Source organism: Pristis pectinata, chromosome 9, assembly GCF_009764475.1.
Source record: "Pristis pectinata isolate sPriPec2 chromosome 9, sPriPec2.1.pri, whole genome shotgun sequence".
NCBI lineage: Eukaryota > Metazoa > Chordata > Chondrichthyes > Rhinopristiformes > Pristidae > Pristis > Pristis pectinata.
The window spans coordinates 33,435,608-33,461,438 of record NC_067413.1 but is presented as its reverse complement, the minus strand read 5'-3'; the positions used below and the strand labels follow the sequence as shown (position 1 = coordinate 33,461,438).

Sequence of the window (25,831 nt, the reverse complement as noted above, 5' to 3'; positions counted from 1 at the left end):
AAACTTATTTAGGTTTAGATATCTTCATGGACAGGAAGGTGAACAATTATAGTTGAAATACACACGAACAGGAATGATCCCTCGGGTGTCTCTTGGTGAATAATGAGCCAACACCCACCACAACTGGGAAAGGAGCAAATTCAAACAATTTCTTTTAAAAGTTAATGCTTTAGAATAAAGAGTATCTGCATTGTTAGGATTAGTCAAAGAGGCACTTAGCAGCCATCTCCTCACAGTGGATATAAATGTACAAAAATACTTCACTCCAGTTCATCATTCTGTATACATTGGTTCTGAAGAACAAACGTCTGGCCATCTCTCAGCAGTTCCCATCACTCTTAGCAATGTCCTTCCCAGTTATTCTGAGTGGCAATTTCAATTGCATTCAGCAGTGCTTACATCAAACTGGATACCACTTCCAGAGTCCTGACTGAAGCAGCCATGCAACACCTTCACAATCCCCGCAGCTAAGAACTGCCACGAGACACCTAGTCAAGACCAGATGGCTCAGTCCAGTCCTGGATAGAATCCCTCTTTGTACCCAAGCACTTGCAATCATATCCACCAATGTCATGCCGGGGTTCTTCTCGGACCACTGCCTCCTGATAGTTAAAAGAAGCCCACGAGGTTGGCAGTGGAATATGGAAGCTGAAGGTGAAACTGTCGATTCCAATGGACAATGAGGGGCTTAAAAGGGACTACACAGGTTGGAGAACCATGAAATGTATCTTTGATGCACTAGTGGAAAGCAATCAAGGCAAACATCAGGAGGTTAATCATCCTCAAGGGTGATCAGAGAGCAAGAGAATCAGACGGAAATGCACCGACTTCACACAGCATGCAGTGACTGCTCTTGTTGTGGTCAGAGATAAAGAGCAAGCAATCTTTGCCTCAGAGTCCTCCAAGATTACCTTCACATTTGCTCTATGGAGCAAGATGAGAACTGCCTGTGTTTCTTCCAAAAAGGTTCACAGATGGACCTCTGTTATCAGTGGCGTTATAGAAAAGGACAACTCAGTAAGTTCCTCCTTTATAAGGGCATATTATAGATCTACAAATCCTTCTATACCAGTTTTTACAATTTAAAGATCACAATCTCCCAGAACTTCCCCTCCACTATCTCCGAGGTTTTAGATGACAGCAGGTGGAAGAATGTGGGCCAATCATCTAATCTAGACAAGCTGACTAGATTTATCTATTTCTATGAGACGAATAAAACTTTCGGATGCAATGGTTTATCAGCAAAGATGTAATTGTGACTATATAGGCCCAGTCCTGCTGGAAGTGTACAGCGCAGTGCTTCTACCTAGCAGGACATCAGAATCCATGAGGCATCATCACCTGAAGATTACCCAAAGCCACTGGACATATGGTTCAGAGGAGCAAGGGCCCTAACGAGCTGGATGGAGCACATATCCAAGGTAGAATTGGGAATTTGAGAGGCCTTCCCTCTCGATCAAGGAAAGTATCAGGTCATCAGGTGAGAAGTGCTCCCATGTTGATATACTAGGCACTGATGTGGTCTGTACCCCATTCTGACACTGTGGCAGTCATCCAAGCTATCTTCCATTTCATCACGGAAAACCAAAATGGACTACATCCAGAGAAATGGAAAACAAATGTACATAGCATAGCCGTCATAACTTGGGGACCACCTTTGTGTATGGCTCCATCAAGCTGTGCGTAGATCCTGGGTACACAACACCAAGTGCTGAGGTTCTAACTGTCCCCAATGTTTTTGTGATTCCACAGAATGTTCCATCCAGTTAGATAGTGCCCATGATCACCTGCCCTTGTAGAAAAATCTGACCAGAAGTCAATCAAAATGACTGTGGGGCCCTGCAGGGAAAAAGAGGTAAAGAATCCCATGGGATGGTTCCCGAGCAATCTGTTAAAGTCACTTGGCAGAAGTCTTCATTGCCAGAACTTTCAAGCAAGCACCAAGCTGTCAGTGAAATGGACACATCTGTAGCGTCAGTTCCACCTAATGCTGCCTTCGGGTGACCACGATGCAGATAAGACTGTCATCAACCTCCTAGTGGATTGTGTGTTTACCAGGCAGGTCTGGAAAGGGATGCAGTTGTCTTTGTTGAAGATTATTGCAAGCAAATGCATAACACAGGACTCTGCCTGTGGCCGTTCCCGGGGATGCACACTGAGACAAACATCAACTGCTGCTGGAAGACCAGCTGAGTGAACGGCACACTTGTCTGTCTGAAACTAGCTCATCTTCCAGTGTAAGGAGCTTTCCACAACCAAATGCTGTGGATTGGCACATTCAAAGATGCAAGAGTACATGCTGAAGCTTGGACAGCCACTGTAAAGACTCTGTGGGGAAAACACAGAATTTCGGGCCCACCCACCTCTGAATACCGAGGGGCTGGGCCCTCTATAATAGTCTCTCAAACTCTTCACTGGTGAAATGTTTGGGAATGGAAAATTGATGCAATGTCACTAAACCAACATAATTCAGTGTCAGGAGACATAAGGGACTGCAGATTCTGGAATAACAAACAATCTGCTGGAGGAACTCAGCAGGTCGAGCAGCATCTATGAGAGGAGAGGAATTATCGGCATTTCGGGTCAAAACCCCCCATCAGGACTGGACCCATGGTTTCAACCTGAAACATTGATAATACCTTTCCTCCCACAGATGCTGCTCAACCTGCGAGTTCCTCCTACAGATTGATAATTCAATGTCAACTGAGAGCACCCTTGTCTCTGAATCAGATCAGATGTTCAAGCACAATCCATAAGTGCAGAATAAAAATCTGTCAGGAATCAATGCAATGCTAACATTGTAAAACTTGGGTCTGTAAGTAGAAATTAAATTGAATAAAGTTTTACCCAGAAAGTGGAGACACAAGAGACTACATCTGCTGGGATCTGGAGCTGAGTTCCTCCAGCAGATTGTTTGTTGTTACCCAGGAAGTAATTGGAACATGGAAGGACAGAGGCACTCTTAAGGTGGAGTTAGGTAAACAAAATAGAGCAAAGAATGCAAGAAATTGTTGACAGAGTGATTGTTTACATGAAGCATGAACACCAGCATAGGCCACTTGTGCCGAATGGTCAGTTTCTGTGCCGTAAAATCAATGTAGTTTCGTGTGCAAGGAGCAAACGCCCAGTAACAGCTTGCTTGCCACATCAGCTGCAACAGGTGTACAGTCAGTGACGGCACTCAATGGGGTGAAAGGCAAAGGAGGTTATGAAAAGAAATCTGCGTATTTTTAATTTTCCATTATTGTGCTCTGGCAGTAATTATGTCCTCTATTCACACCTGTTCAGGAATCATCATGAGCAACTCGCACCGATCTAAGCAGTGCCACTGGCACAGAAAGGAAACTGCCCACAGAGTGGAATGTGAAATCTGAGTGGGAAGATGCTAAGCCACATTTACAGCTCCCAACAGGCAGCTCAAAAACAACATTGGCCTATTCACCACGTCAGCTTTCACCCCTGGGCCAGTAACTGATGTACACTGCGTGAATCTAAAGTGAGAGACAGCACTTTAAAACAAAACCATTTGAGAATTTGGGGAAAAGAACTGTTCATCCCAATATATTAATAATTTTAAAAATGATATACTTCAGTATTTTCCACTTTACATAATGCAGGACAGCAATTAAACAGCAAATGTAACAGCAATTAAAATTTGTGTTATTTGTGTACAGAATGAGAGGTGAAGGTTTGTCTGCAAATACCCTGGGTTCCAAAGCTACATTCATTCCAAGATGATCATAACCTTCTGGGGAAGAACACTCTTGAGAGCTCCGGAGGCTCAAACACTGAATATGTTTAAGGCCAAGATAGACCAATTTTTGATCTCTGGGGGAGCCAATGATTCCTAGGGAGCAGGCAGCATGGTGGAGCTGAGACCAAGATCAGATTAGGTAAGATTTTATTGAGTAGCAGAGCTGGCTAGAGTAACCAAATGGCTGACCCCTGCACCTATTTATTAGGTTCTTAAACAGAGGACTAAGCAGTAATCAAACATTTTAAAAGTAGCCATAGAATTGATCTTTCCACATGGGAGGGACAAAAACTAGACAGTCACCAATAAATCCAATAGGGAATTCAAGCAAAACCTCTCCAGGTGAGCATGTGGCACTGCTACCACATGGAGTGGTTGAGGTGAGGAATGAAAATACATTTAAGGAGAGGCAAGGTAAGATTATTAGCAGAAAGGAATAAAAGGATATGCATAAACAATGGAATAGATAGGACGTGGTCAGTTTATGTTCCAAAAATTCTACATAATTCAGTTAAATGAGTATCTAAGTGTCCCAATAAGTTTGGCCTTCAATAGTTAATATGATCCTAGTTAATATGATCTGCTCTCACCAACACTTTTGTGGCTTGAGCCCTGACTCCTTTACTCAGCTTCTCAGGCAAACTCAGTAGTGCGCAGCCTCACTGTTCTGTGGAACTCCAATTAGTAGCTCACATGAAGTATTCGATCCATCACCAAAATCTGTTTCTATCTCTTCCAGAACCCTGTTAGCTCCGTTTCCAAAATTCTCAACCACACACTCTTCACCAATGATATACTTTACCAGTGCCCTTCACTGTGGACATCCCATTTCCTTCCTCAATTTCATCATTTCCATTTGTCTAACATAAGAAAGGTCTCACCAACTTGCCAAGCTTCACTATGTCTCTATGGATCAACATTAAAATCCTTGATCTGCCCCTCAAATCTATTCTCAGCTATATTTTATCACAAATATTCTGAGTCCTGGCCTGCATCTCTCACTCCAACTTCCCTCTTTTTTTTCCAAACTCCATGGGATACACTTTGAGACCACCTTAAGAGACCTGTCAACTCTCCTCCTAATGCCTCCCTTGACCATTCTTTCAAAACTCCCTTCTGTGTATGTCCCATGCTTTCCACTCATTCAGTTGTCCTTCCAGGTATAAGCAGTTGTCAGAGCAGCTGAGCTTGCCTCTGTAATTCCCCATAGAGATTACTAATTAACCTGGAAAAATGTAATGCTCTACATTAATCAGATACTGGTTATGTCTCAAAGACTAGGTCTATAGGGAGAGAAAATCAACTTTGGTCACCAGTGTTAAATACACATGGGAATACTAATTACTGGTTGCACTCATTAAGACACGTTCTGTTGAGTTGTCTCCAATGGAACTGAATGTTGAGAGCAGTGTACAGTCATAAGGCCTACACTCTTGCACGCACACAGCACTTACGACCAAAGACTATCTTCTCCCCACAAATTCAATGCTCTGCTGGAAGATCCAGCATGTATTCAAAGTTCAATTTATGAAAAGGAAACTTCCAAGTGCAGTGAGTTTCTCAACTCTCAAGAATTCCTCCATCTTCTAGCCATACGACAATCTCAACAATAAAACAATGATCCAGTAATATTGCATGATTCCATGATTGATTAATAATTAGTTTATTATTGTCAATGTACCGAGGTACAGTGAAAAACTTTGTTTTGCATGCCATCCATACAGATTATTTCACCACATCAGTACATCAAGGTATCACAAGGGAAAGGCAATAACAGAATGCAGAACATAGTGTTAGTTACAGAGAGAGCACAGTGCAGGCAGACAATAAAGTGTAAAGGCCATGATGAGGTGGATTGTGAGGTCAAGTGTCCATCTTATCATACAAGAGGTCCGTTCAATAGACTTACAACAGCAATATAGAAGTTGTCCTTGAGCCTGGTGGTACGTGCTTTCAGGCTTTTGTATCTTCTGCCTGATGGGAGTGGGGAGAAGAGAGAATGTCCGGGATGGAAGGATTATGTTGGCTGCTTTACCAAGGCAGCGAGGAGTGTGGACAGAGTCCATGGAGGGGAGGCTGATTTTCATGATGTAGCAAGCTGTGTCTACAACTCTCTGCAGCTCTGACTTTAAAGCACCAATCAGAAAACAAAAAAGAACATCTCAACAGGTTTCACTTAGCACTGCTGAGATATACAGAGGGGATCACAGCCACATCTTACTTACACTGCTATTTGTGAGAGTTTGCTGTGTGTAAATTGGTTGCTGCACCTCATGCATCATGATAATGGCTATATTTCAAAAACAGCTATCAGACTGACAAGTACGACAAATAATTAAAAACCCTTCATTGCAAGGGATATGAAGGGTAAATGTAGGAAAGTTTTAATACATCTTCAAAGGACACCAATGAGACCATATCTGAAGTATTGCATACAATTATGCTTTCCATATTCAATTAATGAAATACTTGCACTTAAGGTAGTGCAGAGACGATTCACTAGGTTGATTCTTCGGATGAAGGGTTTCATGCATGAAGAAAGGTTAAGCACCATGGTACAAAGTTCCACTGTTTTTTTTGGAAAGTGGCAATGCAGACTGATAGGGTGGTGGTGAAATAGACAATATGGCATGCTTGCCTTCATAGCCTGGGCACAGAAAATAAGAGTTGGGATGTCATGTTGCAACTTTACAAAACACATGTCTCCACTTGGAGTACTGTGTGCAGTTCTAGACACCACACTATAGGAAGGATGTAGCTGCGCTGGAAAGAGTGCAGAAGAAGTTCACTAGGACATTGCTTGGAATGGAGGACTTCAGATATGGAGACAGATTGGATAGGATGGGTTTGTTTTCCTCGGAGTGAAGGAGGCTGAGGAGTGACCTGATAGAAACATATAAAATTATAAGACGCAAAGACGGGGTAGGTAGTAAGAATCTATTTCCCCATGATAGCAGTATCAAAAACAAGAGGGCATCGGTTTAAGGTGAGAGGAAGGAATTTTAAAAGGGATTAAAGGGGATTTTTTTTTTTTGTTTAAACACACAGAGTGGTTGATATCTGGAACTCACTGCCAGAGGAGGTGGTGGAAGCAGATATAATTACTACATTTAGACAAGCCTTTGAATAGGCAACGCATAGAAGGATATGGACCAAATGCAGGCAAATGGGGTTAGTGTAGATGGGTAGAAAGGTCGGCATGGACACAGTGGGCTAAAGGGTCAGATTCTGTGCTGTACAACTCTACAACTCTCTGAATCTATAAGTAGGCTGGTCCTGTACTCAATGGAGCTTTGAAAAATGAGAGATGATCATATTGAAATATGCAAGATTCTTAAGGGATTGATGCCGAGAGGACGTTTTCCCCAGTAGGGCTACCAAGCACAAGGGGACAGAGTTTCAGAATAACGGTCCACCCATTTGAGGTAGAAATCAGAAGGAATTACTTTTCTCCAGCATTCCAAATCATTGGAATTCTCTACCCCAGAATGCCATGGAGTCACTGACTACACTGAGTTGTTCTGGGAGAAAATTGGCCCAGACACGATGGGCTGAGTGGCCTCCTTCTGTGCTGTAACCTCTCTGTGATATCTAAGGTAGAGATTGACAGTCATTTAAACTACAAACGAGTCCAGGGGTATGGGGAGAGTGTGTGAAAGGATTGCTGTAGCCAAGACTGGATCAGCCACAATCATATTAAATGTTGGAGTAAGTTTAAGGGGCTGCTTGGCCGACTCCTGCTTCCTATATTCTTTTCCTCTCCATAGATGCTGCTTGACATTCTGGGTGTATCTAACCCCCTCTCAGATTCCCAAAATCTGCATGGTTTTGTCCCTGCAGCGAGACAATATTTTCTATTTTAATAAATCTTTTCATACCTTCATGTTCCCTACCCCCTTAATCAAATAATTTTGCAATCAACTTTGTAATGCTCTTTTCTGATTTTCCAATGGATAGTAATTGATGTCTGGATTACTGGCTTGTTTGAGTATGCAACTTTCAGTAAACTGGGAACAGCTACACAATTAACCTCAACCTTAACAAAAGGGAAAATAGAAAAGCAAAATATATTTACCAATTACCAATAGGAAATTTCTGGTTTTGTCCCTTACAAAATAACAATCTAATAGCAGCTGAACCCAGGATTCATTTTAAAATTTAGTAACTGCAATTGATGGATTTTTGTTAGTATTGAGGGTTAAAGAATCACAGCAGGCAGATGGAATTAACTTGAAGCTTGTCTACAACTTTACTGAATAGCAGAGCAGGCTCGTTCAGCTAAAGGCCATCTTAGCCTCTATTTTTCTACATTGGAAAGAGCATTCATGGCCAGGGAGAACCAGTACAGCAAGTTATATGCCGGCAAATATCAAGGCATCCAATCTGAAGCGTTATTATCACAAACCGGGTGAACTACAATATCGCTGCACGTCAGAACTCACAACAGTATCATGTCTCGGCCTTCCAAGTTGTTCTGTACACAAGATATTTTTTGAGCTCCCAGTTATTTCAGCTCTACACTGTCTTGCTGGAAAACAATGCATGGTAATCTGGTACAAAAACTTTGATGGAAATGAATTATGCCCTTTGGGACTGCCCACTTCATGAAAACCTCTGTGCTGGAACAGTTCAGGAGAAGTAAGTGACTTAAACCATTGAAGATTTAAATAATGCGACGCATTTCATGCCCAGCCTGGTGCCAGATTCCAATGAAGTTGTTAATGCATGTAATGATTAAGTGTAACTCAAATACTAACTGTGTTGTTGAAAACATGACAGGCAATAATTTGGTCTATTATATTCTAGCATTTAATTGCCTAGTTCAGACATTCTTTGACACATTATGAAGCAATGATTTACAATTATTCAAGCTGCAAAGGTCAGAAAGTGACATTATAATCATCTTCAAAGAGATCCCCTCACATCCTCAAAACAAGGTAATGCAACTAACAACAATTTTACTGGAGTTGTAACTGTTTACAGCTGTATTTTAACCACAGTGTAACAGTCATAAGTAAGAGAGAAAAATATACATTAACTTGCCTGCTTCATCTCAGGTATATTACCTGTATTTAAAAAAGTACAGTCATAGCAAATGTACCATACCATACGAATTAAAATAAAAACATTCATATTCATTGAATATACCACAAATTTACAAATTCTGCTTCAACACCATTTATTTTGAGAGCAATCTCCTAAAGGAACATAGCCATTGTAACAAAGTGTTTGTACTGGATTGCTGCTTTTGAGTGCAGAGCTAATGTTGCTGAAAGATCACTTCACCCTTTAAAATATAATCCTAAAAAAATATGGTAATGAAGGAATGCAGCATGAGCTGCTTATGTTGAGGAACTAATGGGTCCATCGAGTATTCTCTAAATTATTTAGTCATTGGTGATAATGAATTGACATTGTCATGGTATTAATGTAAAATGTTGCATCATTTTAACCATCGAGATGATACCATTACTTAATTTACATATTCACTTAATTAATGCTAAGCCTCAACAAATGCTGAAGGGGTCAGTTCTTTGAGCATTGTAATATCTCCTGCTCTTTTTGTCTCTCTTGGAGACTGACTAAGTTATCAGTGTTTGCTATCAGTTTGACCTAATGTCACAAGTGTTAATCTTTACAGGTCAGAACTTGTAGATCACCAACCATTGTCAAGATTTACCAATGTTCATTTCACCCCCACCCATCCACCCCTCAATATTTAACATTGCTAATAGTTGAGGCTACCAGCCCAAAAGGAAATTCAGCTTACCTATTCTAATTCTGTAGTCTATGTACATGTTAAACAAAATTGCTGCAATTAAAAGAAAACAACTTCAAGAACAAAGTTAAATAATTACTTGAAACTTTGACGTCACAGATTTATAGAAAAATTTGTCGACTGGAAAAATCGATACGAACTTTTACATAGAAAGAGCTATGAGTAACAATAGCCAGCTCAACAAACAGTCTTAGAAAAGCCAGAACTTGGTAAGTCTGCTATTTTTTCAATGATCCATCCTTTCCATTTCCTACGAAACTACTATTGTCAGCAACTGAAATGTACAAGGTTAATTATTTGCACAGAGCAGCCTTTTTTTAAAAAAGAGAAAAGGGCAATTTATTACAAATGTACCAAGTCACATTCCAACCGGTGCTCCTCAATCAAAACATTTTGATAAATGGCATTTTTTTCCTTTAACCTAGGGTATCAAAATTAACATACTTCCAACTACCCCAGTTCGTAGCTGGTATTTGCCAACATCTACTAAACCCAATACAGGCTTTATTCCACAAGCTGTTCAAAGCTTTGCTACAGACTGAACCAGATAACGAGCTGCCAAAAAACTTCACACTGGTTATGGTTTCCACATTAGATATCACAAAGGTCCGGGGCAGTTTTTATCCATCCATCAACATCACTAAAATTGATTATCTGGTCATTTATCATATTGCTATCTGTGGATCCTACTGCGTGCAAGTTGTTTCTTCCATTGCAACAATGTCAGCATATAATAACTACTGCAATGAAATCTAGAATTCACAGCCTGCAGTTGTGGTGGAGATAGGTTTCACTGTGGCCTTCAAGAGTGAATTAGATCAACATATGGTGAGGAAAAATTTGAAAGGCTAGAGAGAAGGGGCCAGGGGTTGGAATTTGTGAATTGCTCTGGTAAAGAGCCAGCGCAGACATGGTGGGCAAAATGACCTCCTTCTGTGCAGTAACCATTCTATGATTTACCGACTGCAAAACATTTTGTGAAGCCTTGGAATTGTGAAAGTTGCGATAGCATTGAAAGCCTTTCTTTCTCACTGTACTTGTATTTGTTTCCTGCATATTTTTCATTTATCTCTGAGGCAAAAAAGGATAAGTGAAATGTTTAGCAGACCCATTTTCTGTTGTAAATTGAGGACAGGGGTCATTGCTCACTTTTAATGCAATCAGTTGAAGATGATCCAGTGCTAAACACACTGAACAATTTAATGGGGAGGAAGTGATCTGAAATGCAACGACTGTTAATTAATTAAGATATATTTCGAAAAACTTAAATCTCTTGTTTTTTTTAAAACAAATACCATGTCTCCAGTACACAAGTTTGATTATTAAAATATGATATTAGTAGCATATCTGTCACCAAGTACAAATGGTTTGGCTGTTACATCACTGAACAATTATGTAAAGTCTTAAGCCATCCAATCACTTTGCTACTTAATCAAGGCATTATTAATGGCACTGGTCACATTAACAACGGTCACTGAAACCCAAATTCTATCATCATCCACGACTCTAATTTCTGGATTGGTGCATGACGCAAATATGAACCTTTCCCACCCAATTATTTTTCAATAATGCTTTCCTAATTAACCAGATAACCAATGATTAAACACAAACATTCTTTCCTTTATGACTACATAACGAAACCGCTGACCTTTTATGCCAAATCATGAGAGTTTAATTTTGGAATGTTGTTAAAAAAAAAGGTGGGCTAAAGTCTGGGAAGTTGAAAAAATATTGCACAGTATACTTCAAAAAGAAAATAGTGTACAAAGTTCAGAACTAAAACTGGATTTTAACTAGTACTCTTTATATATAATCTACTTATCTCCAGCAAGTGCAATGAGTATGGTGATTCAGTCTACTACACAGTATACCCTAAAGTTTCAGATACTTTTTACTAAGCATCACTGTAAGTATTCTTCAAGACATTTCCTAAGCTTCAGCTTTTTAGTTCGTTTTGTGTTCAAAGTGCAGCATAAAAACAAGGGCAGCTCAGTCTTCACATTTATTATGAAGATCTCTGCACATGTGTGTGCCCCAACAGTTCAGCAAGAGACCAGACAGCCAGTGGGATGAAAATATCGATTCTGTATTGATTACTAATTGTCACTAATGTCTAAAGGCCCTGGATGGTAGCCATTAGTATGAAGCCAGACAATCAAACTGCATGTACGTGCTTTTATTAAGTTTGCTTTTCATAAGAGGAACCCTAAACCTGTAATCATCTGAATGGCTTACAGATGTGACATTAACACAAAAATGTGCTTGTTGAACCTGCTCACCATTCATTATTCCATTTACAGCAGGCAATAAACAGACTCAAAACATGGTTTATAAATAAATCAACTAATTTTATAGCATTCTTTTAGCTGAATTTATCTTGGGAATCTTAATATACTATTTCCATCCCTCCAATTCAGTCATTGTTTGGTTAGCTGAAAGTAGCTAGATCCACAGGACGTGAAAGGATTCAAGCCTAATTATTCATCTCTTACTAAAATGAAAACTTCATCAAATGTGTATTAATTTACTTAATGAGCTCTATTTATATAATACTCATTTACCCATTTACACAAAGCTAACTATAATAAAATCCTTTTAAGTAATCAGTATTCAATGACTTTCACTGCAACTCTTGTCAAATAGCCTTTCTTAGATGGACCCTGTTCCTACAGTTTAGAAACTTGCCCAATTTGTCACCACCTACCATCATTAAATCTCGAATCCAACTACTGTTTTACTTGAACAAAATAAGGATTGCAGTTTGGCTTCATCAAGTAGCCAATTCAAACATCACAGACTGAAAAGAAACTAATATGTTGAAAATGGCCATGTTCAATGTAAAAATTAAGATCTCCAGCTGTTTTGTTTTTCCATACAAACTTAAATGTAATAAAAGAGTACAAGGCAGACAGCATTTGTTATAACAAATAAAAATTGTAACTCAGATGCAGACAACCTTTTTGAAATGCTTTCAGTATTCTCGATTTTTGTTTCATCCTCTGGAAAATACCATCCAACCACAGCCCTACTGTTGAACACACAAGCATTGCTGAAGTACTTACCCACAAATGTGGCACTTGTATTCACGAACTCCTAGATGCCGTTTAACATGATTACGAGCATCTCCTAACTGTGCTGTCGCAAAATTGCAGAGTGTACATCTGAAAGGTTTTGATCCTAAAATTTAAGGAGAAAATAAAATGCAATGTTAGGTAAAATAATAACAATGTAAATTATAAAATCATTGTTAATTAGTACACATCCCCTTAATACCGGAGACTCTTAATTCAGCGTGGATCAACTGGACATGATTCTCATGTCTGTTGTCTTAATAGACTTCCCAGGGACCAACAGTCCATAACAGTAAAGTGCACAAAGTAACACTGGATATTGAAAAGAAAATTGGTATGGGAAAATAAAAATAATCCAGCTGTTCAGTAGTTAAGAACTGATCAAACTAAAGGGCAAGGCTGCTCACTAGATTGGGCTAAAGGATAAAAAGAGGGATGTGATCCAAGAATCTAAATTCACAAAGGAAATCATAAGGGACACACGTTGAAGATTTTGCTTTTGTGCTAAAATTGAAAAAATATAAAATCTCAAGTCAAAAAGTAATTACTTGACCATTATGGATCCTGACTTCAGTAAGAGAATCCACAATAGTGTAGTCAATATAGACTGAAGAAATGGAGATGGTCCTAATTAGAAGGATGTAAACTTAACAAATAAAAGCATTGAGTTCCTTCTTCCCTGAATCTAACAAAACATACATATGATGGCACATTTTCATTCAGGTTTACTTATTTTGTGCAAACTTACTGGGACAACGAAAAGCAAATGAACCTTTACCCTACATCTGACAAGTTAGCCTGAATAAATTTTGGCCTTGACAGCAACATTCACATTCCATGAATGAATGTTTGGAAAGAGTCCAATATACTATTTTAAACTGTCCAACATAGGGGCCATTTTTAAATAAGTACATAACAGTAGGGGAGATCTCATTCTTCTTCCATGTTATGATGTGTTTTCTTCTGCAACCCATGAGAGCCCATTGCTATATTCCATTTCTAAAGCACCTTAATACCAAGAAAGAAACCTGAAATAATTTCAAAAACTTATTGACTAATTTTAGACTTTGGAGATGAAGTAACTTGAGCTCCTAGAACATTGCCAATACAAAAATAATTGGGACATTATCAGCCCTATATGGAGCTTCAGCTTCACAATGTAGAAGAAACACGAACTAGTTTTGGCAAAAGATTCAGTGTAGATCACACATTTACATTAAACAATATTGGTGTTGAGATAAATTTTGCACTTTAATGTCTCAATGTAGGTCAGGACTCATGGGCTACAACAGTAGGGGGAGAACAAACTGCACTAAAGTAGATATGATTATTGCAAACAGTCTATTATACAGCCAAAAACAGTTTTCTACACTAATCGCCAAAACAACATTATACATTTGCAAAACTGCAAATTACCACAAAATTAGTAAAAACCTAAATTCTCATTCCTAGTCATTGAAACTAGTTTGTAGGTTTCTAGATAATTAGGTACATCACAGGCTTAACTCTTCACCTTAGTCATCGATAAAAATAAGTGGTGAGGTCAATGTGAGAAAAGACTATGATTTTGATGTTTGTAATAAAGTTATAAACCCATTTACAAAGAACATTTTTGTGGTTAAGCAGAAAATTAGACCTACTATAATATCAGGATATTGTCATACAACAGGGGAAAAGGCCTTTCAACCCTCCAAGTCCATACTATCCATCAAGCACTCATTTTTACTAATGCTACACTAATCCCAGACATGCTAATGAGCAAGATGCAGATCATAAATAAATTCAGAAATATAATCATATTTACATACAGTCAAAGATACTTTAAAAAATATACTAATTTTGATCCTCAGATAAAATCTCAGTACATGACTAATTTCAGGATTAGATGCACAATTCTCTCCAGTTCAGAATCAGCAATCACTGGTAACAGTCCTAGAAGTGGTTTTATCACCTGGTATTCAGTTATACAATAACAAGACCCCCTGTTGTGTGTACTGAATTCTGTCATCTTACATGTCAAGGCAAACTCATGCACAAACTAGTGAGAAATGAACCAAAAAGGTGGTTTACTTGACATGGAATGCATGGATAACAATATTAACGTCCATTTTTAAAACAACTTTAATGTAGCAAGATATCCCAGCACCATTATCAAACAAAATTTAGCATTAAGACACACACATTAGGGTACATGACCAAAGGTTTTGAGTAGCACCTTAAAGTTGGAAAGAGCAGTGGCAAGGGAATTCTAGAGCTTAAGGAAATATCAACCAAAGACAAGACTGCCCAATCAATGGTCAAGTGATGAAAATCAAGGAAGATTGAGAAATCTGGATTTGAAGAGTTTAATTATTTTGGAGAGTTATAGGGGAGCAAAGTAGAGATATTAGGCATGGGATCATCAGAGAGATTTGGACAGAAACTTGCAGAACTTTAAAACTGAGGCATTGCTTAACTGGGAGCCAGTATACATCAGCCAACACTGATGGTCGGGCGCAACGTAGTGCAAGTCAGCACATAGGCAAGCTAAATTTTGGATGACCTCAAGTAGATGGAAGTTAAAACAATAGAGGCTGACAAGTAGTTCTTTGGAACAATCAAGTTTGAAGGTAACAAAGGCACAGATGAGGGTTTCTGCAACAAAAGCAGGAACCAACATTACAAAAGTGGATATCAGCAGTCTTAGGTGATGTTGTGGATACATAGTTCATCATTAACAAACAGGGTGCCCGTCTCTGTTATTTCCGGCCTCCTGCACCAAGACTTGAAGTCAGGCAATTAAAATCTTATCACTAAAATTCCTGTAGAAATGCACTTCTAAAAAGGCATATAAAAATTTTTTTTCCTTGAATTTGGTTTTTCCTCCTCTTCATAATCCAAGACCTACAATGATCTCTCACATAGGAATAATTCAACTTCAAAATTATCTTCCTTGTTTTCAAATCCCTAGTGCCATCAACTTCCTCCAGCCCTATAGTTCTCAGATTTCTGCACTCCTCCAATTCTGAATGCATCTGATTCCTGTCATTCCAACATTGGCAGCCCTATCTTCAGCTGTTGGGCCCCAAAATATGACATTCCCTCCTCAATCCCCTCTGCCTCTGAGTCACTCTTCCCTTCTTTAAGATGCTCCTTAAAACCTCTCTCATTGGCCAACTTTCTTTCTTTTACCTTTTGCACAAAAAAACAGGAGCAGGAGTAGGCCACCTGGCCCCTCTAACCTCGCCCATCTTTCTATATGATCATGGCTGATCTACCCCAGGCCTCAGCTCCTTCCCTGTGCCACCTAAGTGTCAAATGTGTTATTATGAGCTTTGCCTGCGTACATTTAAAAATTCAGCTGAGCTTTTCTCTCACTGCCTGTGTTTGAGAAATTAATAATTAACTTTATCAATACCATGTACTAACCCAACTAAACTATGGTGTAGATCACTGGAAATTAGGTTGAAATGTCAAAATTTGGGGTTTTCTGACTACCAGATTAATTCCAAAGAGTTTCAATTTGGCTCCTGTGGGATGAAAATGATTCCAAACAATGCTCATCACAAAATCCTCAAGATTCCTTTACATTGTGACAAATATGCTAAATTGTTAGTTTTCACAGCATTATGAAAAGGTGTCTGTTTCCTACCAAACACTACAAATAATGCTAGCCTCCTATCAGAAATGGCTGATTTATCTTTAAGAACTAGACATCTCAGCACATGTGTACACCCCTACATTGATTGCACACCAGTTCTACAGTATATAAGTGTTTACAAAACCTATTATAGATAGGAATAAACAGCATACAATTACATTTTACTAATGACAATACTAATTACCCAGATAGAAATGCTCACAATTGTTTTAGTAATTTTAAGTGATTTTTAGATGTCCAATTATCTTGTGTTTGAGAAAACAAAATGGTGCTAAACATTTTGATGAAAGGTAGGTTATTACAACTGTCATTGCACCAAGTCAGTTCATACACTTCATTGAGCTGTTTAGTGTTTACTAATTGATTATTAAACAAATAAGGACTATTCTTTAATTCCACTTATTCTGTGGAATACAATTAAACTAGTCATCGTCCCCAGCACCACCATCACCCCAGGGTGCAACCTTGTTCCTTTCAATTCAAAAGCTTCATTTACAGATCCTTCCCAATTGTCCACTGCAAATTATAGATCATTACAAAATCATCAACTAATCATTATGCAAAGGTTTCAAAACTGGGTTTTGACACATACCCGAGAAAAATATTACATTGGCTACATATGCCAGAACTGAAAAAAAACAAGGAAAGTGTAAGATGATCTGAGAGAAAGCGAGATCTGAACATTTTAATTCAGTTGACATCTGGATGTGGAGTTATAATTTTCCACCACCTCACTTCTCACAGACTCACTAAGCTGCTGGCAATCTGTACGGTTGGAATTAAAAGTATGACGAAAGGCTGATAATAAAGCTTGGTACAAAATTATGTCAGGGAACTGTAATTGACCTGTGCCAGGTTTTATGACCCATCCCATGTTCACTTGAAAGGCCAAGATAGCCTGGAAACGTATAATGCTATTGTGCCGCTTGCTTTCCCAAAAATCAGATCAGCTCAGGTATTATTCAACAAGTAAAAATGACTTACATTTCTATAGCTACTTTAACAACCTTGGGATGTCCCCAAAGCACTTTACAGCCAATGAAGCAGTTTTGAAATAGAGTCATTGTTGTAAAGTAGGAAGTATGGTGGCTAATTTGCACACAACAAGCTCCCACGGACACCAATGCAATAATGAATTGATGTTGCATTTTGACAATGTTGGTCAAGTGGCAGATATTGGCCCTAAGACCCTGGGGATATCTATCCTTCCTTCTCTGAAAAAGGCACCTCCAGCAGTGTTGGTGTTGGGGACCACCGGCAATATTTACCCAACTACTGTAATACTGATTTAGAGGAATGACTGCAAGTTTGGTTGATCAGGCAAGATTCAGAAGAGGTGAGACAGGAGGTAATTGAGGAAGGAATTCCTGAGAGAAAGTCTGTGGCAGCTGAGGGATGGTAGTGCTAAAAAAGATATGTGATACGTGGATACGTAGCTGTGATTCAGGTTGGGACATGGGCTGGATTATACAAGCAGTCTAGGGCAGAAGCTCAGTGAGAGGAATCGAAAGGAAAGAGCATCCAAAAGAGCATGTTCCTATCAATGCAAGGATAGAAGCACACTTATCTCAATGAAGTCATGGGTCGCATCACTCAGAGCAGAACTATGCCAACCCCTGGTAGATTAGAGATCTAACTGGATGTAAATCTGAACCCAATGCAAACCCAACCCAACCAAGGCCAATGCAAACCCAGCCTGACAGAACCAATGCCAATCTGAACCTGACCAGATCCAACCACGGCCAATCCAAACCCAACGAGACCATGGCTAAATCAAAACCGAGCCAAGCCCAAGGACTTAATTTTTTTGATACCCAACCAAGAACCCAACACAGTCAGGTCCTGTTCTGCTTGGGTTGGATAAGTCAGACTCTGGATGAAGTATGAAGCCTTTTGTTGCATTTATTTATAAAGAGTCAACCTGGCTTGGGCCTGAAGACAAAATTTTGATACACAAAGTATATAGTCAGATGTTAGTCTCACATTGGATAGTCAGTGCTATTGTAGAGAAGTCCAGTCACTCTCCTCTCCCAATGGCACTGCGTAATCTAAAAAGAGTGAACATTCAGGAGAGTAATACAGAGACTGATAACCCACAGTAGGGGGAGCTGAGGGGAGACAAGTTTTGGAGGAAAAGAAACAGCCATGACTAATAGCATAATCTATTATCTCACTATTACTTTAATCAGACGGTTTTGAGACAACAACCTGCTGATAGAGAAACTACTTCTCCTGCTGGTCTAGAGGTAACTCTGAATATTTTATGAAGAAAACTTTTTAAATAATTCATATTTCTTATTATACATTTTCAATTTAGGAAGACAAGAGCTTTTATCAGTTTAAAGAAAGAGTCCAGCACTAATAATGAATACTTCAGTTGTATTCTACATACTTTTGTACCACTTAATGAAATGCATTATTCTAATTTCAGTATTGCTAAGTCTTGTCAGTACTTAAAGTCTCAACAAGAATCAGCAACTCAAACAAGAAAATGAAAATTGTGCGACAAAGGAAATTATAAATAGGTAAATAAATAGATGGCATGTATTCAGATACTGGATTACATGCAGGGTACATTACATTACTGACCCATGTCCGTATTCTCACTATACCTTGCACAAATTATTTCATGCAGCATATTTGGTTCTCCCTGCTCGACTCATGCCCTGTGGAAAAATAAGCTGAAGTGCTAATGATGACTCCACATCTTGCCAAAGACGATGAGCTCCTACACAACTGAATGCACAGTGAGAGTGCTCTCGAACAAGAGCTGTAATCACTGGGTAGCCAGTTCACCCCTTAACGCAAGTGAAGGCAAGCAGCTAATCTTTGACAACCAGGTCGCAGCACTCTGTAAATTACAATTACAACAACAAATAACAATAACCACAACTTGCACTTACACAACACTTAATGCAGTAAAACATCCCAAGATCATTAAAACTAAATTTGACACAGAGTCGCACAAGGGGTAATTGGGGCAGGCAATCAAAAGCTTACTCAAAGCAGTAAACTTTATAGTGACACAGAAGGCTGCTAGAATCTGGAGCAACAAACAAAATGCTGAAGGAACTCAGTGGGTCAAGCAGCATCTGTGGAGGGAAATGAAAGTCAGCATTTTGAAACATCAACTGTCCATTTCCCTCCACAGATGCTGCTCTACCCACTGAGTTCCTCCAGCATTTTGCTTGCTGTGGTAGATTTTATAAGATGCTTTTAACAAAAAGGAGAGAGAAGTAAAGATGTGACCAGACAGATTGATGAGGGTAGTGCTGTAGATGTGGTCTACATGGATTTTAATAAGGCATTTGACAAGGTTCCACATGATAGACTTCTTCAGAAGGTCAGAGGGCATGGGATCCAGGGAAGCTTGGCCGTGTGGATTCAGATTGACTTGCCTGTAGAAAGCAGAGGGTTGTGATGGAGGGAGTGCATTCAGATTGGAGGGCTGTGACTAGCGGTGTCCCACAAGGATCGGTTCTGGGACCTCTGCTTTCCGTGATATTTATTAACGACTTGGATGAGGGGGTAGAAGGGTGGGTTGGCAAGTTTGCAGATGACACAAAGGTTGGTAGTGTTGTGGATAGTATGGAGGATTGTCGAAGGTTGCAGAGGGATATTGATAGGATGCAGAGCTGGGCTGAGAAGTGGCAGATGGAGTTCAATCTGGAAAAGTGTGAGGTGGTACACTTTGGAAGGACAAAGTCCAAGGCAGAGTATAAAGTTAATGGCAGGATTCTGGGTAGTGTGGAGGAGCAGAGGGATCTGGGGGTCCATAGCCACAGATCCCTGAAAGTTGCCTCATAGGTGGATAGGGTAGTTAGGAAAGCTTACTGGATGTTAGCATTCATAAGTTGTGAGATCGAGTTTAAGAGCCACAAGTTAATGATGCAGCTCTACAAAGCTCTGTTTAGACCACACTTAGAGTACTGTGTCCATTTCTGGTCGCCTCATTATAGGAAGGATGTGGAAGCACTGGAAAGGGTGCAGAGGAGATTTACCAGGATGCTGCTTGGTTTAGAGAGTATGTATTATGAGGAGAGACTAAGGGAGCTAGGGCTTTACTCTTTGGAGAGAAGGAGGATGATCGGAGACATGATAGAAGTATACAAAATATTAAGAGGAATAGATAGAGTAGACAGCCAGCGCCTCTTCCCCAGGACACCAATGCTCAATACAAGAGGGTATGGCTTTAAATTAATGGGTGGGAAGTTCAAAGGAGATATCAGAGGAAGGTTTTTTACCCAGGGAGTGGTTGGGGCATGGAATGCGCTGCCTGGGGCGGTGGTGGAGGCAGGTACATTGGTCAAATTCACTAGATAAGCATATGGAGGAATTTAAAATAGAGGGATATGTGGGGGGAAGGGGTTAGATAGTCTTAGGCGAGGTTTAAAGGTTGGCACAACATTGTGGGCCGAAGGGCCTGTATTGTGCAGTACTGTTCTATAACTCTATGATTTATGAAGTGGAGAGAAGTTTGGAGCAGAATTCCAAACAGACTGGATCAAGCCAGCTAAACCCAAGGCCAGTGTGGAAGAATAAAAATAAAGAATGAACAAGAAGACAGAACTAGAGGCAAGGAATAGAGGGATATAAACCATGTGCAGGCAGATGTGCAGTTTAAAATGGCATCATGGTCAGCACAGACAGCGTGGGCCAAAGGGCCTGTTCCTATGCTGTACTGTGCTATGTTCTATGTTCTATATAGGAGTATGGATATCAGAAAGTTGCAAGACCAGAGGAGCAAGCCCACACAGTAGGATCTGAAAACACAGATGAGCAATTTTATAACCAATTGGGAACCAACATAGGTCAGCAAACTCAAGGGGTGATAGGCAAACAGGACTTTGTGTACGTAGGGAACAAGCTGCAGAGTTTTGTAAATGCTAATGTAGGGTGATAGATGGGTGGCTGACAAGGATAGCATGGTCAAGTCTTGTGGTTACAAAGGCCTGGAATGAGGGTTTCTCAGCAGACTGGCTGAAGTAGAAGCAGGAGCAGAATCAGCAGTTACTAGCAATCTTATTGATGGCACAAAGGTATGATTTGAACAGGAAAAACAGAGTTAATCTGAGGTCAATCATATAAGGTAATCAACTAAATAAATAATTCAGTCAAAATTCAAACTTTCAATTGCAAAGAAACAGAAACTTTTTTTCATTGTGCAGTGTCAAAGTTATATTTATATCGAGACAAGAGAGACTGCAGATGCTGGAAATCTAGAGCAATACACAATATGCTGGAGGAACTCAGCAGGTCAGGCAGCATCTAAGGAGGGAAATGGACAGTCCTGATGAAGGGGCTCCAGCATTTTGTGAGTTGCTTTATACAAATATTGTACTGGAGTTTAATTGAAATTGCAATGCAGAGAAATAAATAGTGATTTGCGTATTACAGAGAAGAGAATTGGTTAGCTGTCATCTTCATGTTGCAGGTATTCAAGAATAAAGGGCAGCAACTCACTCTGAAATTTTGCAGGATTTGTGCTTCCTCAGTGGAAGCACCAAGAGTTCCAAACAATGAAAAAGACACACCCAGTAAACACAAGGTCATTCCATACAAAAGACTATCGGAAAAATCAGATACCAAGTCAATCCAGGAATCTTTTGCGAGTCTCAGTGCACATACATGCACAAACTCCAGGAAGTGGTGCTTGTAAACGGAAACCTATCCCAGTCATACCTGCATCATTCCCCAACTTTATCAAAAAGGTAAAAACAAAATGTCAAATGTATAGTTCCAATGACCTCTATCGCCAGACCACCCCAGTTCCATTAACTAATTTTCATTCATTTTTCTACAAAGCAATCCTGGATGATATCAAGTGTGTTTTCTCTTACCCTCTTAAACCCTGTTCCTCATACATTTTAATCTATTCATCCAACTACATTTTAATGCCATGCTTGTAATGACATCACAGAAAATATTACTGCACTTATCCAGTGATCGATTGAATCACGTCCAGTAACCAGCTGGGGATACAGCTTAAACAGGAAGCAAATTCTAGTGGGTGCAATCTCTCGTTACCTCCGTGTAAATAGATGGCATCGGCAAAGCCTCATTTGAAATCTCTGGGAGATCATGTTGATCCTCTCTGTGGGGGTGGGGGACCATGTCACTGCAAAGTCCATTTTGGCAAATCTGAAGGAAACACAATGTGCCACCAAGACCTCACTTCACTAAGAGAGGAGCCTCTCCCAAGGACACTGGTTGCCTGGTTTCTGGGGCAGAGTATGAAGAGAAACTAAATGATACAGGTTTGTATTTTCATGACTTGTCTAACCTCTCAGCAAATTTCAATGACTGGATTGATAATTATTTGGCAATAACAAGGAAAAAGGGGAAGCATTCCATTTGGTAGGATGTATTCCCTTGGCATTTGCACAGAACCCTTAGTTTTTCAACACATGTGCATGAGGAGAGAGCTGTATATCCACGTTGCAGATGCTTGTTAGGAAGTGCAATGTGTTGTGTACAGGCCACCCCAGGGAATGAATGGGTTCTGTTTTTACAGATGTCCTTAAGTTGATTTCGTCCACAAGTTGGAAAATATACAACATCACTTGATATGATAACCATACCTCTACAATATTGTAATGAATGGCATCAAAAGCACACAAGACTGACAAGAAAGAAAGTGGAGAGAGAGAGGAAACTAGCTCTGCCATTCATAGGAACGAATGCATGTATATACGTTGGACTTTTGAATTTAATAATATTATGGGAGCTCATTCATATGTAGGGGTGTCCATAAATCGGGCACTTGTAACCTGGGGACAGTCTGTAAATGGAAATTACTGAGGAACAGAGGCAACGAGTTGACAAGGATGTGGCAGGTGAAGTTTAATATGGTAATTGGACAGGATCCCACTAGAAAGAAAAATTGGAATGTTTTCTCAATAAAGAGGAACAAGGAGCTGTGGGGGAGCAGGGGAATTTCAAAAAAAAGTGCATAAATACAAAAAGTAATTGAAAAGGATAACAGAATTATTATCGCAGGAGACTGGAGTACAAAGGCAAGGAAGGAAAGCTTTAGTTGTACAAAACCTTATGTCAGGTACCACATGAGTTACTATGTTCCGCTTCAGATATTTCACCTCACCTTTTTAAGGGCGCAGCACAGATACACCAGACAGATGTTAAGGCTCAACGGATAAGGTGATAAAGGCAGGTTGCTTGAAAATAGCCTGCATTCCCTTGAATTTAGAAAGATAAAGGCCAATAAAACTGTTGAAAATGAGCAACTGATTTGATCAGGTAGTTCACTGATTGATGATCAATGGGGCAATCTAGAGCAAATTGGCTCAATCAAAATGAGAACCAGAAAGCAAGGAGTCCTTAAGCATTATTTCACACAAAGAACAGTTTCATATGTCTGAAATTCCTACTTCTCCTTTTATCAGCGCATCTTCTATTCCCTTCTCTCGCATATTTATGTCTAAGTTCCCCTTAGAATTCAACTACACAATTCGCCTCTATAAATGTGACATGGGTTCCACATTCAACCCACTCACTTGGTGGAAAAGATGCTCCTAAATTCCCTTTTGGATTTATCAGTGAACCTTTTATATTTATGACCTTGATGATAACTCGAGATAGTCTAATAAAAAGTAGAGGTCTGCTTAGATGCAAAAGTAAAACACAATTCAATCATGGCTAAACCAAACAGGACACCAGCATGAGGACCTTTAGTTTCTTTGGTACCCAATCACTGCCAAGAATCTGTCAAGTATCCCACAGGATACATCAATGGAGGGCTCCTCTATCTATCCAATTTTTAAATCTTGATTCTCTGGTAAAATGTTAAGGGCAAATGTGATTCTTTCTTTTGTCCCTTCTCTCCTAGTCAAACTCACTGGCCCTCTGCCCCAAAGTCCTCCCAAGCCCAAGCAACACCTCCTACCCTTTCCATCAGCAAATTTTCCCAGTGCCTGGCTGATTACACCCAATCCATTCAGAGAGCAGAGAGATTGCATGATGCTTGCACGATGCTTGCACGGTGAACTTGTGTCCTTGGCAACAAAGCTTCCCCTGCACTTCCCCCCCTCCACTGACCCAGGCAGCATCATATGACACTTCATTTAACTTCGCTTTACAACAATGAAACATCTGGAGACCTCATCAGGGCATTCATTTATAAAGAGCTGGCCCAGCCCAACACTTATGGTTGGGTCTCTTCAGACTCGGGCTAGGTAGCTGGGTTCTAATAACAACATTCCAAAACTAATGCAGGACCAGACCAACATCAGGGAAACAGCTCTCAACAAGCTTTATCCTCAAGTCAGAAGCATCACAGCTGCACTCATACCCATCGTGTATTAACACACGAGCCAAATGAAGGCTGCCACATTACCTGCTGCAACTACAAAACTACTCCACGGGCTATTAAGCTGTATGAGATGCCCCTAGGTCATCTAAGGCATCATGGACTTTAAAAGGTCTGTGGACATTACATTTCTATTTTTTTTGCAATGTTTGCTGAGGAAGGAATCTCTGCCTAGTTTCTCTTTATCATCCACCAGAGCAGTTATGTGCTCTGAACTGACAGCCACCCTTCCTACTGTCAGTACTCCACACCAAAGCAAAATAATGCAGATGCTACGAATCTGAAATAAAAAAAAGAAAATGCTGGATGTGTTCAGATCAGGCAGCACCTGTGCAAAGAGAAGCAGAGTTAATGTTTTCGAACAATGACTCTTCATCAGAAAAGTTATGATGAAACATGAACTCCATTCCTTCTCCACAGATGCTACCCAATCTACTGAATATTTCCATCATTTTGTTCTTATCTCAGTAGTACTCTATTGCTTCTTACAATGCTCCAAGCGGTCCAATGCTCTAGTTGTACAAGACATTGTTGAGGCTGCATTTGGAATATTGCATTCAGTTTTGATCATACTGCTATAGGAAAGATGCCATTAAGCTGGAAAAAGTGCAGAAAAGATTTACGAGGATGTTGCTAGGACTCGAGAGAATGAGTTATGGAGAGAGGTTGAGCAGGCTAAGACTTTATTCATTGGAGCGTAGGAGAATGAGGGGTGATCTTATAGAGGTGTATAAAATCATGAGAGCATAGATAGGGACAGTGCACACAATCTTTTACCTATGGTTGGGGAACCAAGAACTAAAGGGCATAAGTTTAAGGTGAGAGGGGAACAATTTAATTGGAACCCGAGGGGCAACTTTTTCCACCCAGAGGGTGGTTCGTATATGGAACAAGCTACCAAAAGAAGTGGTTGAGGCAGATACGTTAACAAATTCTAAAAGGCACTTGGACAGGTCCATGGATAGGAAAGATTTAGAGAGATATGGGCCAAACACGGGCAAATGGAAGTAGCTTAGGTGGACATCTTGGTCGGAATGGATGAATTGGGCCAAAGGGCCTGTTTCCGTGCTGCATGACCATAACTTAGTTGATCACACTCCTGCCCATGATTCACAGGTTTGTAGATTTAAGAGACTGGACTGTCATGCCATGAAGTACTGAGGGTGTGCTGTGTTGTCAAAGGTGTCATCTTTTGTGGTACGCCTTATACTGAGAGCCCGCCTGCTGTCAGGTGCCAGGTATAGATCCCTTGATACGCCTT

At 39.9% G+C, this 25,831-nt stretch overlaps 1 protein-coding gene across 4 annotated transcripts in view; it reads right to left on the bottom strand.

The window, feature by feature from the left end:
• Positions 1 to 25,831, bottom strand: part of znf407 (zinc finger protein 407) — a 379,875-nt gene that overhangs the window by 302,578 nt on the left and 51,466 nt on the right. For all 4 annotated transcript variants that reach the window (XM_052023962.1, XM_052023966.1, XM_052023963.1 and 1 more), the window contains one exon: positions 12,596 to 12,710. In XM_052023962.1, the coding sequence (XP_051879922.1) occupies positions 12,596 to 12,710 (115 nt within the window). The remainder of the gene's footprint in view (positions 1 to 12,595; positions 12,711 to 25,831) is intronic.